The sequence below is a fragment of the Poeciliopsis prolifica genome, unplaced genomic scaffold (assembly GCF_027474105.1).
Source record: "Poeciliopsis prolifica strain line A6 unplaced genomic scaffold, Auburn_PproV2 SCAFFOLD152, whole genome shotgun sequence".
Lineage (NCBI taxonomy): Eukaryota > Metazoa > Chordata > Actinopteri > Cyprinodontiformes > Poeciliidae > Poeciliopsis > Poeciliopsis prolifica.
Window position 1 is genome coordinate 266,072 of NW_026562527.1, and position 20,519 is coordinate 286,590.

General features: G+C 43.7%; 2 protein-coding genes across 2 annotated transcripts; both read right to left on the reverse strand.

The window, feature by feature from the left end:
• Positions 1–718: 718 nt before the first annotated feature.
• Positions 719–12,529, reverse strand: LOC129356001 (3-hydroxyisobutyryl-CoA hydrolase, mitochondrial-like). The gene is given in 15 exon segments (XM_055025630.1): positions 719–1,069; positions 1,569–1,602; positions 1,723–1,739; positions 1,742–1,841; positions 2,273–2,354; positions 2,445–2,503; positions 2,597–2,683; positions 3,331–3,476; positions 6,649–6,727; positions 8,472–8,524; positions 8,631–8,711; positions 8,789–8,873; positions 10,916–11,047; positions 11,904–11,946; positions 12,425–12,529. Coding segments are annotated over 15 exon segments (1,146 nt in total). The 5' UTR covers positions 12,457–12,529; the 3' UTR covers positions 719–953.
• A 2,271-nt stretch (positions 12,530–14,800) lies between these two features.
• Positions 14,801–15,524, reverse strand: LOC129355984 (urease accessory protein UreE-like). The gene is made up of 3 exons (XM_055025610.1): positions 15,399–15,524; positions 15,066–15,322; positions 14,801–14,878 (listed from the first exon to the last, which is right to left on the reverse strand). The coding sequence occupies exons 1-3, from the start codon at positions 15,406–15,408 to the stop codon at positions 14,819–14,821; spliced, it is 327 nt and encodes a 108-aa protein (XP_054881585.1). The 5' UTR covers positions 15,409–15,524; the 3' UTR covers positions 14,801–14,818.
• Between the last annotated feature and the right edge of the window lie 4,995 nt (positions 15,525–20,519).

The following is a 20,519-nucleotide window of genomic DNA, read 5'->3' on the forward strand; positions in this document are numbered from 1 at the left end:
AATATTTAGGATATTTAGCCAAATATTCAGTTTGCAAACTAATGTGGTTCAAAGAGTAAATCTAGATGTTAACTCACATTTATCAAACTAAATATTGAGATCAAGAACTAAATGTTTAGTAACAACATTAAACATTTAGCTTGTTAACTAATAATTTAAAAAACTAAATATTTAGCTTGTTGCTAATAAATCTGAAGCTACATATTAAGATGGCAAACAGATTTTACAGCCCAAACTAAATGGTGATGAAATTAGATAGCTTAGTTAGCAAGCTAAATAAAAACTAAATGTTTAGCTTGGGGCTAACAGATCTCAGGCTAAGCTAAATATTTAGAGGAGAACCATCTGGACATCAGGGTTACCAAGACGTCAGCCGCTGAAGCTAATGCTAACAGAATGCTATGACTGGTGCATTTTTCTGTTTTTGATAAATAAAAACTGTTTGTGATTTTATTTGTTTATATTCCAGGATCCGAGCAGCAGATGATCTGCTCTGGTAATTAAACTTTAAAATAAGACATGCAAACGCATCACTTCCTGTTTTTACCTTGAAAAAATGTTGATAAGTAATAAACTTTTTTATGCTTTGTGCTTCTGACTTATGAATAATGCAGAGCTGCAGACGCCATGTTTGGGGAAGTGGCTTCACCACAGAACAATTAGCAGATTAGAAATAAAGCAGAAAACAGATTTCAGTTTGATGAACTGTATTTGATTTCTCTGCAGTCACTAATAAATCCTGTTGCTGCATTATTAATAATTACAAAAGAACTGAATCAATAGTGTTTGTGTTGGAGAGCGATCCGAGTGGGCATCAGCCGACACCCCGGGGAAAAGCCATAAAGCACTCAGCGGTGAGGTCACTTCCTCTGCCGGCTCCAGAGAGCTGCTCCGATCCAGGAGTCTGGTTCTGATGGTTCTGATGGTTGAGAAGAGGCCCGGCGGTGGGCTGGTCAGAACCTCAGGTCCTTCTCCCCCAGCGAGGCGAAGCATTCGTCCACAAAGCAGTCGGAGACCTGGTGCAGCGACGGCGGGCTCCAGCGCGGGTTCTGGTCTTTGTCGATCAGAACTGGAGAGGCAGAGAGATTCTGACATTAACCGGGTCCGTGACCAGCAGGGGGTCGTTTAACGAGACCTGATCTGGTTTTACTCTACAATCTGAATCTGATGGAAAGAAGAGAAGAACTGGAATAAACCGGATTCAACTGGTGAAAATCTATAACTGGGTTTAAACTGAATTATGTGATAATTTACAGTAAAAATAAACTGGACTGAACTGGAGTGGATTTCTTTGGACCAGAACCAGTGGTTAGTGCCGCTAACTAACCCTAAATCATAAACAGTAGCACTGCTAAAGCTAAGCGTTACTGAACACAGTATTTAGCAGAAGCTAAAACACCAAATTAATTTAAAATGGCATCTGCTCCAGAAACACCACAAGACTTCTGCTCAAACTACAACTGATCTGTGGAGTTCCCAAGGATCTCTCCAAGGATCCATCCTGGGTTCTCCCCTCTTCAACATCCTACAGATTCTACAGAAACTCTGCAGAACTCAGCAGAACTCACCTGCCCGAACGCCTTCGTAGAAGTCATGGCCTCTCTGGAACGGCAGAAACAAACCAATCAGACGACAGTTTACTAACGACGACAACAATCCAGTCGTCTCATTTCCAGACTGAGTTTAGAACGTTGCAGAACTCTTGACCCGTCGGGTTCTCACCATGCAGGCTTGGCTCAGCGGTACTCCATCACCAACACGTCCTGCAGGCTCATGGCGGCGCCGACCTGCAGCTGCCTGAAGGTGACCTTCAGCGAAGTGGGAGACATTCTGGACAGAATCTGGACAAACCATGAGCAGAACCAGAGTCAACAGTTATTGTCCCGGCTCGGTTCTGAGGAGACATGCTGAGCATGTCTGTAAGGAATGGTCTAACTGGGAAGACTGGGAGTTTACTGACGGAGAATCAACAGTGAGATATTTATTCCAATGAATGAATGAATAAATGAGTGAATAAAGTTTAGAGCTCCTTAGTGAAATCCTTCTGTGATTGGCTGAGTCGTCATTAAACATCTAACCTTGGGTTAAAATTACAGAACATTAGAGCCAAATATCATCCCACTTCAGCCCAGCACCAATGCTGCTGCAGGGCGCCGACCTCCAGCCCGACCTCCAGGCCGACCTCCAGCCCGACCTCCGGGGTGTCAGCGCCTCTGGCAGCAGGTTTCTGCCAGCATGGAGGAATATTTCTGCTACTTTCTTAAAGACGAACCTCGACTTGTTTGTTAGCGAAGTCGGATCCGTCGGCCTTCAGGTTCTGCAGGATTCCCTCCATGCTGCTGGCGCCGAACAGCCTGGGAGGAGAACCAGTTCACACCAACCAGTGAGGGTTTCCACCAGTTCAGCTGCTGCTTCAATATCAGCTGACACTGTGAAAAACTCACCTGTCAATTTCAGACGTATGTTTGTCCAAGACGAACGGTTTATCAGAGTCCAGATCACTCTGGACAAAAACAAGTTTAGATACAAAACTGCCTAAAAATATTTAAAATCCATGAAGTAAATGCATTAATTGCTGAGTGTTTGACCCTCTGACCTGCGCCTGGAAGGACTCCAGCAGTCGGGAGACGTCTGAGTCCGATGGAGACTTCAGGCCAACCAGCCGCTGCTCCAGCTCTGGGATCTGAAACACAAACTTCACTTTTTTCCCTTGTTGCTGAAATGTGCCACACTGATCAAATTTGATTGATTGATTGATTTATTTTTATTGGAACCCAATCTGATCGGGAGTTTCATAGAAGACAATACAGATGAAAGCAGAAATAAGCTGACATCCCCGACATTAAAGTGTCTGTTTTAGCTCAGGATGAAAGAAAATGAGATTTTAAAAAACTTTTTGTCAAACTGAGACGTTTGGACCAAAGTTACCGTGACTTTAAACTGTTGTGGAGAATCTGAGAGCAGACAACCTGGGAACGGGTCGGGAACGGGTCGGGAACGGGTCGGGACAGAGACCGCTGTAGAGCTTTAGCGTAAATGTTATGGATGTAAATATGAAGTGACAGAGTGGACAGTCAGATCAACACTTCGTCCTGTGATTCATTTAACAGGCTTGGTTCTGATCCAGAGCTCCAGCAGAACCATCCGCGGACGGTCTGTCCTCTGCCCCCGCTGCTCTGACCCACACCTGGCCGCCGGGCCTGTCAGGACCAGTTGGCACGACTACAATGAAAATCCTGATTCACCCCACTGACTCAACATCTGGCCCAAACCGCAGCAGCGCCGGTCCGACTCAGACCCGTTCGCCCTCGTTAGCCGGAGCCGCTTCACCTTCTTAGACTCTACGAAGTGAGTGGCGATGCCGGCGCGCTGGACGTCCCGTCCTTTGAGGCGGAAGCCCGTCAAGGCGAGGAACAGCCCCAGCTTCCCCCGCAGCCTCGGCAGGAAGTAGCCGCCTCCCACATCAGGGAAAAGCCCTGTCAAAATAAAACAACCACAGCTGGAGTGACTCTGAGGTCATTTCATAAGTTTATCAGACTCATCATGAGGGTTAGGGTTAAATAACACATCAGGGTTATTTATCTGTTTCTGCTGTTCCTTTGACCTCCAGCTGTGTGTTGGTGTGGATTCCTGTTACTGTCTATTCATGGATCTGGGCCGGGCCCTTCCACAACGTCAAACACTTCTCATCATCTGAGACTCGTCTGTTAGCCGGACTCAGATCGGCTCAGGAAGTCCTCTAGTCCAGCGGCTCCAGCAGCCAATCAGAGTCTCCTCGACCACTTCCTGTTGGCTGGGCCTCAGACCACTTCCTGTTGGTTGGGCCACCGACCACTTCCTGTTGGTTGGGCCACCGACCACTTCCTGTTGGCTGGGCCTCAGACCACTTCCTGTTGGTTGGGCCTCAGATCACTTCCTGTAGCTGGGCCTCAGACCACTTCCTGTTGGTTGGGCCACCGACCACTTCCTGTTGGCTGGGCCTCAGATCACTTCCTGTTGGTTGGGCCACCGACCACTTCCTGTAGCTGGGCCTCAGACCACTTCCTGTAGCTGGCCACCGACCACTTCCTGTTGGTTGGGCCTCAGATCACTTCCTGTTGGTTGGGCCTCAGATCACTTCCTGTTGGTTGGGCCTCAGACCACTTCCTGTTGGTTGGGCCTCAGATCACTTCCTGTTGGTTGGGCCACCGACCACTTCCTGTTGGTTGGGCCACCGACCACTTCCTGTTGGTTGGGCCTCAGATCACTTCCTGTTGGTTGGGCCTCAGATCACTTCCTGTTGGTTGGGCCACCGACCACTTCCTGTTGGTTGGGCCTCAGATCACTTCCTGTTGGTTGGGCCTCAGACCACTTCCTGTTGGCTGGGCCTCAGACCACTTCCTGTTGGTTGGGCCTCAGATCACTTCCTGTTGGTTGGGCCTCAGACCACTTCCTGTTGGTTGGGCCTCAGATCACTTCCTGTTGGTTGGGCCTCAGATCACTTCCTGTTGGTTGGGCCTCAGATCACTTCCTGTTGGTTGGGCCACCGACCACTTCCTGTAGCTGGGCCTCAGACCACTTCCTGTAGCTGGGCCTCAGATCACTTCCTGTTGGTTGGGCCTCAGATCACTTCCTGTTGGTTGGGCCTCAGATCACTTCCTGTTGGTTGGACCACCGACCACTTCCTGTTGGTTGGGCCTCAGACCACTTCCTGTTGGTTGGGCCTCAGACCACTTCCTGTAGCTGGGCCTCAGACCACTTCCTGTAGCTGGGCCACCGACCACTTCCTGTTGGTTGGGCCACCGACCACTTCCTGTAGCTGGGCCTCAGATCACTTCCTGTTGGTTGGGCCTCAGACCACTTCCTGTAGCTGGGCCTTAGATCACTTCCTGTTGGTTGGGCCTCAGATCACTTCCTGTTGGTTGGGCCTCAGACCACTTCCTGTTGGTTGGGCCTCAGACCACTTCCTGTTGGTTGGGCCACCGACCACTTCCTGTTGGTTGGGCCACCGACCACTTCCTGTTGGTTGGGCCTCAGACCACTTCCTGTTGGCTGGGCCTCAGATCACTTCCTGTTCGTTGGGCCTCAGATCACTTCCTGTTGGCTGGGCCTCAGACCACTTCCTGTTGGTTGGGCCTCAGACCACTTCCTGTTGGCTGGGCCTCAGATCACTTCCTGTTCGTTGGGCCTCAGATCACTTCCTGTTGGCTGGGCCTCACACCACTTCCTGTTGGTTGGGCCTCAGATCACTTCCTGTTGGTTGGGCCTCAGACCACTTCCTGTTGGCTGGTTGGATGTTTTTATGTTGATTGGTTGTTTTCCTGAATTAGCTGGATGTGTTGGTTGGTTTTAGTCGGGGTTGTTTATGAATGAGGTCTCTCATAATATTATATATTTAATTTATTTCGGTTGTTGTTTTAAAGAACTAATAACTGCTGAGCTTGCAGTTTGTGGTCGTTTCTACTTCCTGTTATGTTTTGGTGGATGATGTTCAGGTTTGTGGTCTTTACAGGATGGAGTTTCTCCTGGTCTCTCGGTAGCCTTCGGTTCGGCGTGAGAAGAAAGCGTTGGGCATGAAGGAAGCAGCAGGGATTAGATGAGCTGGCCCCATTTACTGCTGGAATATTAGAAATGTGTCAGATTATAGCTTTTGTTCAGGATGCTGAAGGGGGTCAGAATAAATCTGATAATCCGGATACAGGAAGAGTTGATGTTTACACAAGAGGCCAACTGTTTGCAACGTAGTGGAGTAAAGCGGAAACAGAGAAGAAGTCCTGAAAGGTTTGGTCTGTTATTCTGCAGACGCTGCGGCGAGACATTCAGGGTCATCAGGGAAAAACCGACAGATTACACCGACTCCATGCCAACAGCCTGATCCACAGGAACCACATCAAACATCTTCATCTGTGAATCTGTTCAACCCAGAACTTGTTAGTGGCAGTTTGAGGTTCACCTGGTTCTGGTTCACCTGGTTCTGGTTCACCTGGTTCTGATTCACCTGGTTCTGGTTCACCTGGTTCTGATTCACCTGGTTCTGGTTCACCTGGTTCTGGTTCACCTGGTTCTGATTCACCTGGTTCTGATTCACCTGGTTCTGGTTCACCTGGTTCTGATTCACCTGGTTCTGGTTCACCTGATTCTGATTCACCTGGTTCTGGTTCACCTGGTTCTGGTTCACCTGGTTCTGGTTCACCTGGTTCTGATTCACCTGGTTCTGGTTCACCTGGTTCTGATTCACCTGGTTCTGGTTCACCTGGTTCTGATTCACCTGGTTCTGGTTCACCTGGTTCTGGTTCACCTGGTTCTGGTTCACCTGGTTCTGATTCACCTGGTTCTGGTTCACCTGGTTCTGGTTCACCTGGTTCTGATTCACCTGGTTCTGGTTCACCTGGTTCTGATTCACCTGGTTCTGGTTCACCTGGTTCTGGTTCACCTGGTTCTGATTCACCTGGTTCTGATTCACCTGGTTCTGATTCACCTGGTTCTGGTTCACCTGGTTCTGGTTCACCTGGTTCTGGTTCACCTGGTTCTGATTCACCTGGTTCTGGTTCACCTGGTTCTGGTTCACCTGGTTCTGATTCACCTGGTTCTGGTTCACCTGGTTCTGATTCACCCGGTTCGCAGCGACCCGGTTCGCAGCGACCCGGTTCGCAGCGACCCGGTTCTTACCGATGGCGGTCTCCGGCATGGCGAACAGCGTCTTCTCAGTGGCGACCCGAAAGCGTCCGTGGACCGACAGGCCGACGCCCTGCAGGAGGAAAACAGAACGAATCAAAATGAAAAGCCGACCAGACTCCGATAAAAACAGGACGAACTTTAACTAGACCATAAAAACAGAACCCGAACCGGAGCTGAAACCCACAGCCTGCCTCTCAATAATGAGACGTTGTTCAAGGAATTGGGGAAAATTTCTGTCAAAAGATGCAAATTATAAATCAAGGACAGTTAAACACCCGGGTTGCCATGGTAACCAACCTCAATCCCAGCAAAATAAATTCATGTTGATCCAAAAGAGATCAATCAGAGTATTGATCCCAGATCTGCAGTCTCTGATCTGATTCGTTTGGTTTTGGGAATTTCAAAGTTTTGATGAAATATTTGGAGCAAATAAAAACAGTTCCAGGTTTTCTGGGGGAGTTGAGAGTTAAACTCCGGCGCTGAGCCAAGCAGCAGCAGCAGAACATTCTGGTACCAAATAAGGCGCGTTTGGACCGCCTGATGTAAACAGACAATCCTCCGGTTCTGATTTACAACCTGCAGGCTGGAGACCTGGAACAGAACCAGAACCAGGGAGCTGGGATTCTGCCTGAAGGCCGTTTCCTCTCAGCAGGACTCAGACCGCAGCTGGCGGCGACCTCTCGTCCCCCAGAGGTCAAAGTTCACAGCCCACCCGATACGTCAGAGGGGACAGGTCCGACTGACACCCGGAGTCCGAAGACTCGGAACTGATCCGGTTCTGATCCGGGATCTGATCCAGGACCAGATCCAGGATCAGATCCAGGACCAGATCCGGTTCTGATCCAGGATCAGATCCAGGACCAGATCCGGTTCTGATCCAGGACCAGATCCGGTTCTGATCCAGGATCAGATCCAGGACCAGATCCGGTTCTGATCCAGGACCAGATCCGGTTCTGATCCAGGATCAGATCCAGGACCAGATCCGGTTCTGATCCAGGACCAGATCTGTGAGCAGGAAGTCTTTCCATATTTGGAGCCGGTCCGTTTCGCCCTGCGGAGCGTTGCGTCATAATCATGGCTGGTTCTGTGCTGACGTGTCCAACGGGCCGGCCTCAGGCTCAGAACCTCTGAACTAGTTCTGAACTAGTCAGCCGATATAAATGTCTGCTGCCGCTTCGGACCAGTCAAAGTCCGAGTTCTAACAGTCAGGAACCCGTCTGGGTCAACGGTTCCGCTCCAGCAGCAGTTCAATCACCTCAGGGTTCCTCCAATCAGAGGCCAGCTTCCAGGTAACACAGCTCTCCACTGACACCTGCTGGCCCGTTTTATCATCGCACTCATTAAGAAAAATAAAACATTTTAAGCCTGAGGTGAAAATAATCTATAATAATGGAGTATCATGGAAACACTGAAAGGTCTTTTATTAATAACACTCGGAATATTACCATAAAAAAATGATAAAATTAAGAAAAAAAATGTTTTAATGAGAAATAAATCTATAAATTCAGCGAGTCTTTATCTTAAATATTCTACTTTCACAATCATTTCAAAGCTCTGCTACTGATAATGATTTGATGTTTATGAGTTCAAAAAATGAAGAATTTCTTTCTCAACTCATTTAAATTTTTTAAAATTATGTTAGTGAAGGAGTCTCAATAAAATCCCCACTTCATTTGTTTAGTATTTTATTCTGGTATTAATTTGACTTTCTTATTATGATTTTTGATAATTAAACAGTTTTTCTTAGCCCTAATACTCCATCATTTTAATGAGGATGAATTAAATGAAGCTGAATTATAGAACGTTAATCTCACCCCTCCCATTGTTATTCCATCAATAATGGCGACATACGGCTTCCTGTAGGATCCTGAAAACACAGAAAACCTCTCAGAGGCAGCAAATCACATTTAATCCAAATAAAACGCTGAATCTTGTGGTTTTGACGGGACAAAAGATGCAAACATTAATAGAACCTATGGCGTTGTTCAGCAGGTATTCCTCCCGGAAAAAGTCCTGCGCGAGGGAATCGCCGACCTTCCCTGCTTCTGTGACGGCTGGGAACGAAAACAAACAGCAGTGAAGGAAAATCCTGAGGAGGGAGCAGGAAGAGACCCTGAGGTTGACCTTTCACCTCTGATGTCTCCTCCAGCGCAGAAGGCTTTCCCTCCTGCTGCCTTGATGATCACCATGTCCGTCTCTGGGTCACTTTCCCATTTCTGGAAACAAAAAGAAACTCAATAAATCATTAACATCCATCAGTTGATTACAAAAAACTGAATCTGTTATCAGTTCAAATCAAAACAAGAAAATAAAAGTAATTGGAGTAAATTAGTGTGACAGCAACAGGAGCTGAATCAGCCAATCAGAAAGCTGCTCATGATGTGGAGCTGCAGGACACGAACGCTTTAAACGTTACAAACGTCAGGTTTTATAAAAACATTAAGTTTTATAAAAACGTCAGGTTTTATAAAAACATTAAGTTTTATAAAAACATCAGGTTTTATAAAACATCAGGTTTTATAAAAACATAAGTTTTTATAAAAACATTAAGTTTTATAAAAATATCAGGTTTTATAAAAACATAAGTTTTTATAAAAACATCAGGTTTTATAAAAACATCAGGTTTTATAAAAACATTAAGTTTTTATAAAAACATAAGTTTTTATAAAAACATTAAGTTTTATAAAAATATCAGGTTTTATAAAAACATAAGTTTTTATAAAAACATCAGGTTTTATAAAAACATAAGTTTTTATAAAAACATAAGTTTTTATAAAAACATTAAGTTTTATAAAAATATCAGGTTTTATAAAAACATTAAGTTTTATAAAAACGTCAGGTTTTATAAAAACATTAAGTTTTATAAAAACATCAGGTTTTATAAAAACATCAGGTTTATAAAAAACATAAGTTTTTATAAAAACATTAAGTTTTATAAAAATATCAGGTTTTATAAAAACATAAGTTTTTATAAAAACATCAGGTTTTATAAAAACATCAGGTTTATATAAAAACATTAAGTTTTTATAAAAACATAAGTTTTTATAAAAACATTAAGTTTTATAAAAATATCAGGTTTTATAAAAACATAAGTTTTTATAAAAACATCAGGTTTTATAAAAACATAAGTTTTTATAAAAACATCAGGTTTTATAAAAACATAAGTTTTTATAAAAACATTAAGTTTTATAAAAATATCAGGTTTTATAAAAACATAAGTTTTTATAAAAACATTAAGTTTTATAAAAATATCAGGTTTTATAAAAACATAAGTTTTTATAAAAACATCAGGTTTTATAAAAACATCAGGTTTTATAAAAACATTAAGTTTTTATAAAAACATTAAGTTTTATGAAAATATCAGGTTTTATAAAAACATAAGTTTTTATAAAAACATCAGGTTTTATAAAAACATAAGTTTTTATAAAAACATTAAGTTTTATAAAAATATCAGGTTTTATAAAAACATAAGTTTTTATAAAAACATCAGGTTTTATAAAAACATAAGTTTTTATAAAAACATTAAGTTTTATAAAAATATCAGGTTTTATAAAAACATAAGTTTTTATAAAAACATCAGGTTTTATAAAAACATTAAGTTTTATAAAAACAGTTTTTATAAAAACATTAAGTTTTATAAAAACATAAGTTTTTATAAAAACATCAGGTTTTATAAAAACATAAGTTTTTATAAAAACATTAAGTTTTATAAAAACATAAAGTTTTATAAAAACATCAGTTTTCTCCTGACCGTCACTGATGGACGTTTTCTGTCCGATCTTTAAAACCCTGAAGATCTTAGAGAATCGTTCAGTTTCCATTTGATTCTGACCTTTAGGGTCACCATTTGATTCAGACACAATTTTTCTACTCAAACATTTTAATGATTCTGTTCTGAGTGACAAGAGAAAAATACAGTGTAAACAAATAAAATGTATTTAATCACTTCCAGCAGGTTGCATCAGTTTTTAAACATGTCAGCTGATGCTTTCTGCTTCTTGAATGAAAAGTATGAAAGGATTCATCAAAGTTCACGCGGTGGGCGAGTGGATGCAGGATGCGATAAGCAGCTCGCTGAAAGCAGGAGCGGAAAAGACGAACAACTTTAACGCATTTTGAAATCAATATTTGACCATTTCCAGGATTAGGAATTGTGATTTTCTCGCTTTTCTCTACAGAGAACAAAAGTTTTGCCAAGTTTTCAGGAATTTATCAAAAACAGGATGAATGGTGTATGTAAACTTCTGGCTCCGCCCACCTGCAGCTGCGGGTGAATCTGCCGGATCATGCTCAGGTTGAGCGCGTTCAGGACTTTGGGTCGGTTCATGGTGATCACTGCGGCCCGGCCCGCTTTCTCCAGCAGAACCTCCGGTTCCACGTGAGCCGACATCTGGAGGGAAACAGAAACATTTCATGCTAAACAGATACTGATGAAAATAATTCAGTAATTATCATAAATTACTGAGGTCCAATAGCTGCATAACTTTGTGTTCAATCTGATTATTTTCATGTTTAAGTGACTCAGGTGTTTTTCTCTATAGGTGAATCTGTCAAATAAATCCAGTGATAGAGGAAGAGCAGATTTATTAATATCTATGTAACTGAGCTTCACCATCCGGATGGAAACTGAAACCTTCCAGATGCTGAAATTCTCGGTTCTGATCCTGAAGTTGGTTTTTACTTCTGTTAAAGGAAACTTGTTCTTCTCTACTGTCGCCACATGCTTGCTCAGTATGAGGGTCGCTGCAAACACAACTGACTGGGCTTCCTTAAATCATTTTTAGCATTTATATTCATGACTAGCACATATATTTACTATACATTATTTGTATTCCACCTTTTTATTTCTCATTTTATTTATTTTTAATCAATTTTTAAATTAAGTTGTTTTCTTTTTTCTGTAATTATTTATTGTCTTATGCAATTTAATGTTGACCAGTTATTATAAATAAATAAAGGTTGTGGGTTTGAATCCCAGCCTGGAGTTGTGGATGTGTCTGTTCTCTCCAGGTACTCTGGAGGTCAATAGTTTATCTGACTTGTGTATAAAAGTCTAAACAGTTTGTGTCCAGAATGTGTTTAATCTGCAGATGTCATCCTCCACCCAGCAAGGTGATTATTGTTCAATTTAGAAGGTGAATTAAGGTTTGAACAAAAGAGAACTTTGAAAATCAAGGCCTTGCAGAAACCTGGTAATCGGTGCCGGTCAGTAAAGGTCAATCGGTACATCGTCAGCTGATACTCACCAGGTGAGCCTGGATTCGCTGCAATCTGCAAAGAGGCTTCAGCCTGAAAGATAATTAATGAAAACCAAGCTGAGCATGAATCATATTTAATGTTTTATTTTATTACGCCGCCAGGGGGCGACTACAAGCCTGTCTGTCCTTGAACCTGGTCCTGAAATAAACTGGTTAACTTTATTACCTGTTACACTCAGTGATCAGGTAATACATGCAGAACATTATGACCTCTAATTATCTTCCTGCATTGAGACTCGTGGTGAAATCAGTGGACAGTATGTTAGCTTTGGTGTTAAAAATGAAGCTATTAGAAGAGAGAAGATTTGAGGCGGTTAAATCAGGCACTTTGGGGGAAACTGCTTGATTCAATAACATTTTCACTGGTTGTTTGGCTCCGCGGTGAGGCTAACAGACATGTTCAACTTTTAAAACAAGTTTCTCTGTTGTTACAAGCAAAAATGTCTCGACTAACGGCGACAGCAACTCCACTTCCTGCAAAGCTACACCAGCTTCCGGTGACAACATACCTGAAGGCAGAAGTCAGAACCGTTAGTGTCATAATTACTGATATTATAATTTAGATGATGATCAGCTCTGGGTAGCCAGAAGCTGCCCCTGCGCAGAGCTTCCGGTTCCTCTGTTTACTTCCTGTTAGAGCGAAAAACTGCCGCTGATTGGCGGGCGATCACTACTGCGACACTGCCACCTGCTGGTCAGCGGAAAGAATGCAGCTGGCTTCAGAAAGTGGTGATGAAAGAGAACCAGTGAGGTTCAAACTTCACTATTCGTGGTACATAAAATATTTACTGTATTAAAACTGGAGCCATTTCCATGCACAGTGGTCACTGCAGCGGGCATGTATCTAAAAGTCATTTTCTTGTGTTTCTTGTGGATTTTTATGTTAGAAATACAACAGGAGACCACTGAAGTGGACACACATCATGCAACACAATGTTTTTGTTCATCTAATTTAGCAGACAGACGAAAAAGCATGCAGACCACCCAGACCCTCCTGTATATGGTGACATCAAGTAACCTAAAGATCAGTGATATTGATGCATTTGACAAATACAATCTTTGTATTTGGAGAAAATTATACTTAGAGTCACTTAGGGAAAAATCCAAGATTTTTATTACATATTTTTATTACATTTTTTATTACATTTTTGACCCCCAAGGGAAATTAAATGTTGAGTAAAAAGTTTAAAAAGTATTTGGTGAAACAGCGACTCAAGTACAGAGTAACTGATTAACACATTCATCATTTAATAATTCAAAATTATGTAATTAAATGGACAAAATGGAAAGTTTTCTGGAAATGTTACTATTTTAAAGACTAAACTGATAAATAAAATGAGGCAACCAAACATTTTTAAAAGCAACTTAGTTCATCTAAACCTTTAGAGTAGGTAATGTGTATAAATGTTAAGCAGGGTAAATATCATTAGAAAACTGAAACTTTTTTATAAACAGGACGTCTCAAAAACCTGCAGGGCTTTTCTGTGTTTGGTGATTTAAAATTAAGCTGAAGTTTCTCACTGAATAAAGTGGAAGAGAATCCAGAAATGTTCTTTAAGTAAGAGAAATTATACTTTATAATAACATGACTCAAGTAAAGTAAAAAGTACAGCAGAGTAAAACTCCCAAAAGGAATTGGTTCCAATTTCTCCAGTAAATGCAACTGGGGCAAAAGATATTTGTGGAGAAAAATATGAACACCTTGTGTCATTTGAACACTTTATGAAGTGATTCCACTATTGAACCTTTACTCACTGAAATCTGCTCAGCCTTCGTTGACGTTCCCAGAATCAGCCGTTAACCTGAGTCACAAAGACTTGAACTTTGCCACTTAAAGCATGACTGCAACGGCATTTCACCAGAAAATGTTTGGGATTGATGTGTTTCTGATAACAACATGGAAACGAGCCAAAAGAAACGGTTTGTCTAACATGATGGATGGTGAGACGTGTTGATAGAAACAGGCCGACGTCAAGTTAAGGGTTGCATTATTCTGCAGCATTACTGCAGAATAAAGGAACAGGTCCAGGTCTAGATCCTGGATCCCGGTCCGGGTCCGGGGTCTGGGCTCCAGGTCCGGGTTCCGGGGTCTGGGCTCCAGGTCCGGGGTCCGGGGTCTGGGCTCCAGGTCCGGGTCCGGGGTCCGGTTCTCTAAACTGCCCTGAACAAGGAGGCTGCACCAAAAACAATGTGATTCTGTATTTACAAGATTTTTAGAGCAACAAAGTCCAAATATTTCAGGTTTTTAAATTTGACGTCTTTGAACATGCAGGAGCTTCGGTGGGTTTATGGATCAGGATGCATTTAAAAGAAATATGAAAGTTATGATGATGAACATGGAGTTGATGTTTTGTTTTGTATTTTTGTGTATTTGAAATATGTTTGTAACAATGTTCTGACATCAGAAGCTAATTTTATTTTTATGTAAATAGTAAGTAAATATTATGTTTGTAACTTTTTCTGATTCATGTTATTGAGTGAATAAAATTAAATGAAAGTTTAAAGCAGTTTTCCTGATGCAGTGAATGAGGAGCTGCTGACTTTAAGCTGAACCCGTGAACAAATCTCCTTCCTGTCGTCGATTCACAGATTGTGAAGGTTATCAAAACAAGCTACTGCAGCAGGAACAGGGTGACTCTGGACTAACAGGACTTCAGATAAATGCAGACAGGCTGTGGTTTGTGTTTTCACATTTATTATTCACTGCAGTCATTTTATTCCACTCAGAAAGCAACGAGCATCAGGACTAACATCATATTCTCCACATGATAAAAACTGACACAAGTTTTGACGTTTTCTGAATGATTATTTGTGTTTACTGGGTTTAATTGTTAATTTACTGTTGAATTAAAAACAACTGAGATTAAATGAGAAGAGTCAGAGAGTCAGAACTGGTTGTTCATTCAGTCGGAGTCGCTGCTGCTGCTGCTGCTGCTGCTGCTGCTGCAGGAGCTGCTGGACGCCTGAAAAAACACAAATAAGTTCAGGAACCAAGTTACTCATCTTTAAAAGTTCAGGTCTGTTCTATTCAAAGCTAGATCTAAAACATTTCACTGAACATTTCGTGACATTTTGGTCTTAACTTTCTGGAAACCTGTAAGTTGAGATGATTTCTCAACTTACAGGTGAGCAGCAGGAGGATGGACTCACCCCGTGGCTGTCCTTCCCTTTCTTGTGGCACTGGCCGTGTTTGTGCTTGTGCTTAAGCTTGTCCTTGTTCTTGTCCTTGTGCTTGTGCTTCTTCTTGTCTTTGTGTCCATGTCCATGGCACTGTCCGGGTCCGTGTCCATGTCCGGGTCCGTGTCCGGCTCCGTGTGGATGTCCGGCGTGTCCTGGATGTCCAGGTGCAGCAGGGCAGTTTGACATTGGTGGAGGAAATGCAGGGTTACCTCCTGGATACTGGTTCCCTAAACACAAAGGAAGCCCAGAGTTAGTCAATGAAAGCTGTAAACTGAAATGATTTTGATCAGAGGGGCGATGTACCTTGGTTCATTCTCAGAAATCCTCTGAAAGCTCTGCAGAGTCAGATGTTCATTCCTGGTTCCAGAGGATCTGATTCAGCTCAACCTGCAGCCTCTTTTATGCTCTGCTGCACCTTTAACCTGAGGAAGTCCTCATCAAACTATCGGTGTCGAGCTTTACTGCCTGCATGACCCACATTAACCACAGTGTAATGATTTACTGTAACTGTCTCTGAGGTGGACGCTGACGCTCCTCTATTCTGTGTCCATGTCATCGGCCTTCCCAGCCTGCAGATATGAACCGATGACTGAGCCGCTGCCACCAGCAGCAGCTAAAAGATGTTGGGCAGACATTAGCATCTGAGAATGTGTTGATTATTAGTTGATGAATCTTGGATTTTGAGCCAATCCTGTATGAACCTCTGCATGTGACTGAACCGTCAAACCTGGAGTCATTTGGCCTGGGGTTGAGTTTTATCAGCCGTGAGATTCCTCACAGCAGTTTTCCTGGAAAAGGTGAAAAACCTGAGAAACATGTGATTGAGTAAACATTTAATAAAACCTTAGTGGGAGTGTTAGTATGCATTTAAAACTTAGTATGCATTTAAGTATAATTTTAACCCACTGTGCATTAAAGAAGAAAAAAAATCCTTTATAAATCTATAAAATCTCAAAATTTACATGAAATTCCATCCATGTGAATCTGCAGACTCAGCAGTCAACGCCCTCAGTTAATGTTTAGTCCAACAGTTTTATATTTCCAACCGAAAACAAGCAAAACGTTGATCCACCCGGTTCTGATGCAGATAAAAGATCTTTGATTAGGACCAGAGGGCAACGTTTTTCAATGCGTCTGTGCAACAGCTGCTCCCAATAAAGACATGAAGGTGGTAAAAGCTTTAGTCAAGTGATCACAGAGGTGAGCAGTAGGGTGTGTTGGTGTTTGGTGAACAAAGGTCACAGTTCAACCCTCCATAGAAACCAAAACACAATAAAAAAAACATCAAACCTTCAGATCAGGCAAACAGAGAAATCAGAGAAAGGAGGGAATATTTCAGGAATCGCTGCTTTGGGTCATGAACTATAGTGCAGTTGGTGAGGAAGAAGCAAAGGCAGCACAGCTGAGCAGGAGGCACAGAAACCAGCAGCAACTGGAAGAACTGAAAACACAAACAGACCCGAACAAACGGCAGAACAGAGGAAACAAGACACAAGATGCTGAACAGCAGAAAAACATTTAACTAGCCGCCGTTTAACAGAGAATAGAGTCAAAGAACATGACACTGAAAGTCATCGTTTGTTTCAATTTCATGTACTGTATTTGAAATCAAGTCAGTACAAAGCAGCAGCAGCAACATCTCATCAGTAAAATCAAAACAGTTTGCATTCCCAGAACCTCACATTTATTATTATTTATTCATTGAGTTCAGTAAAGCCTTTAACTGCTGAGTGTAACTGATCACTGCAGGCTGGTGGAGCTGAAGATGTTTGAAACGTCTCCATCTAATCAGAGTCGCTGCTGCTGCAGGAGCTGCTGGACGACTGACAGGAAACAGAAACATGATTAATGTTCAGTCTGACAGTGGAAATAATATGCAGCAGAAAACATGAAGAAGATCAAGAAGTGGAGGTCAGGCTCTCACCCCGTGGCAGCTCCGCCCTTTCTTGTGGCATTTCTTGTGTTGGTGACCCCGCTGACACCTCCGTCTCCGCTTGTCCTTCCCACACCCACCATGTCCATGACCATGGTCCTTCCCACCACATCCACCATGTCCATGTCCATGACCATGTCCATGACCATGACCATGTCCATGTCCATGTCCATGACCATGACCATGTCCATGACCATGTCCATGGTCCTTCCCATCACATCCACCATGTCCATGTCCTATGAGAACATATATAAAAGACAATTAAAAGCTAGTTTTTGGTTATAGTAAAGCCACAAATCTGGTTCTGAGAATTTGGTTCTTGGTTCAAAGTTGGAGATGAATATTTCAGATTTACCTTGTCCGTGTCGATCCATCTCACAGCTTCAGCCTCTGGCCGTTTCTCTGCAGAAAACCTGTTTAAAAGAAGCAGATGATCATCAGGCTTCAGAGGAACCAGAACGATGCCGTAACCTGCTCTGATGTTCCGCTCTTACCTGTGACGCGAGGAACGATCCTCAGCAGAGTTCTGTCCAGGTGAGTGGATCCACTGATTCTCTGTCAGTCTTGCTGCTTTTATGTGATTCCACGCCTCCAGCCTGAATTCTCTCTGCATCGCCGCGTCGGACCTGCTGTCATCCTGCGTTTGGGTTAAAGAATCAGTTTTAATCCGCTCCATTCATCATCTTTATGTTCACAGTCATGTCAGACCTGATAAACTGTCCCTTCTGGTTTTCTCTCATAGTCAATCATATCAAATAAAGCAAGTCTTGGTAAGCGGGTCTTTGTTTTTGCTACCAGATCTTATCAAGCAACCAAACTAACATTCCAACATTTTCTCCTGAATGAGACGCAGTCATCTTTTAAACTTAAAGCTGTTATCTCCAAATCTACCAACACAAAGAAACATTCAACAACTTTAACTGATGCTTGAGACTCGCATGTCAAGTCTGACGTCAAGCTTCCAGTTTCAAACGTCAAGTTCAGCTTCTCCCGGGAATGCTGCTGCCGATCAGCGTCTTTCCAAACTATCTGAGGCACGAATCTGATGAGACCAGAGTGGAAGTGATGCCTTCAGTGTTTCTTCCAGTGTCTCATTCTGTCGTCCAACTCTATGAACATCCTTTAGTTTTTCAAGATCAAACAATCTTTGTTTCTATTAGTTTTTGTCTCTTTCAAAACCTCCACCTTGTGTGAGGATTTGAGTTTTTCTGCGTTTATTTTAGCTTTCGGATTCGACCCTCAGATTGTTCCCTGCTGTGTCTCGTTCCCTGATCACCCTCTGGGTATTTCATCCCACCCGGGTTCCTTGTTGAATCTGTTGTGTCTCTTCTGTCTTTTCGTTTCGACTGTCAGTTGTTTGTTGTACCAGTTGCTGCCAGATTGTGACCTTTAACCTTTCACTCAGTCTGTGCTGCCTGGATTTGACACCTTGAATGAACCTGCAGGGAAATTCAGCTTTTTATTTGTTCATACACATCATTCATACTTTTAACCACATTTCTTCACCATGAAATCAAACATTTCTGCCTGAGGGGAGGTGAGGCTCTGGAGTTTATCCTCTATAAACTACCAACATCTGCACACAATCCAACAAACATCTGTGTGTCCTCAAACCCATGAGACGGGCTTTTAGTTCCTTATTCCCTTAAGGTCATCTATTTTTCATTTTGTGTATTTTATTGATGAAATATATTTTGTTTACTATTTTCATGCGATTTTCTATTTTGCGTTTTCCTTTTTTCCGATTTGTTGATGAAGATATTTTTGCTTTAACTTCCTGCTGAGTTATTGACGTTCGGATGCTGCAGATTGCTCTCTCAGTAATTAAAAAAGGGAAGACTCAGCTGTTTTAGCTGGAGATCGTCATCCTGGTTTGAGGCTGAAGGATCTGCAGCGGCACCTGGTGGTGAAACTGGGGAAACGCAGGCTGAGGATGGAGACATGGAGCCTCAGCATCCAGCCTCACTGGCTCCAAAGAGCAAACCCAATGTTCTGGTGTGGCGTCGCAAAGTTCTGCTCTCAGTTCTGGAGAGAAGCTGTGAGTGAATCTGAAAAGTCCTACAAACCCGATCCAGTTCCACCGGTTCTGTCTGGAGGAATGGACCAGAACTCCAGCAAACTACTGGGAGAAGCTTGGAAATCCAAAAGGCGTGACAATCATCCCTGACAATGACTGAAGGTATGAAAACTTCTGAACTTGATGAAAGCTACAAAAATATTTAAAACATGTTCTTGTTAAGTTTTCTGGCATTTAGAAAACAAAAATAATTTTGGTGATTCTAACTAACCTACAGAACAAGAGAAGATTTAACTTCCAACTGTGGGAAAGAAATGTGGATGAGTCTTTATTTCAACTGTAAATAAACTGGAAAGTATTTTAAAGTCTATTCTGTCAGTGAAGGACTGCAGAATCGGGTGGGGTAGAGTCGGGTGGGGTAGAGTCATGTGGGGTAGGGTCAGGTGGGGTAGGGTCGGATGGGGTAGGGTCGGATGGGGTAGAGTCGGATGGGGTAGGGTCGGGTGGGGTAGAGTCAGGCGGGGTAGTCGGGTGGGGTAGAGTCGGATGGGGTAGGGTCGGGTGGGGTAGGGTCGGGTGGGGTAGAGTCGGATGGGGTAGGGTCATGTGGGGTAGGGTCAGGTGGCGTAGGGTCGGATGGGGTAGGGTCAGATGGGGTAGGGTCGGGTGGGGTAGAGTCGGATGGCGTAGGGTCGGGTGGGGTAGAGTTGGATGGGGTAGGGTCGGATGGGGTAGAGTCGGATGGGGTAGGGTCGGGTGGGGTAGAGTTGGATGGGGTAGGGTCGGATGGGGTAGAGTCGGATGGGGTAGGGTCGGATGGGGTAGGGTCGGATGGGGTAGGGTCGGGTGGGGTAGAGTCGGGTGGGGTAGAGTCGGATGGGGTAGGGTCGGATGGGGTAGGGTCGGATGGGGTAGGGTCGGATGGGGTAGGGTCGGGTGGGGTAGAGTCGGGTGGGGTAGAGTCGGATGGGGTAGGGTCGGGTGGGGTAGGGTCGGATGGGGTAGGGTCGGATGGGGTAGGGTCGGGTGGGGTAGAGTCGGGTGGGGTAGAGTCGGATGGGGTAGAGTCGGGTGGGGTAGAGTCGGATGGGGTAGGGTCGGATGGGGTAGGGTCGGGTGGGGTAGAGTCGGATGGGGTAGGGTCGGGTGGGGTAGAGTCGGGTGGGGTAGAGTCGAATGGCACAAAGTTGGATGGGGTAGGGTCGGATGGGGTAGGGTCGGGTGGGGTAGAGTCGGGTGGGGTAGAGTCGGATGGGGTAGGGTCGGATGGGGTAGGGTCGGATGGGGTAGGGTCGGATGGGGTAGGTCGGGTGGGGTAGAGTCGGGTGGGGTAGAGTCGGATGGGGTAGGGTCGGGTGGGGTAGGGTCGGATGGGGTAGGGTCGGATGGGGTAGGGTCGGGTGGGTAGAGTCGGGTGGGGTAGAGTCGGATGGGGTAGAGTCGGGTGGGGTAGAGTCGGATGGGGTAGGGTCGG

What these genes read in the sequence shown, in the direction of transcription:
- LOC129355984 (XM_055025610.1), bottom strand. An exon ending in AAGGGAAGGACAGCCACGGG is followed by an intron (nt 14,879 to 15,065) that starts GTGAGTCCATCC and finishes GTGTTTTTTCAG; the next exon opens with GCGTCCAGCAGCTCCTGCAG.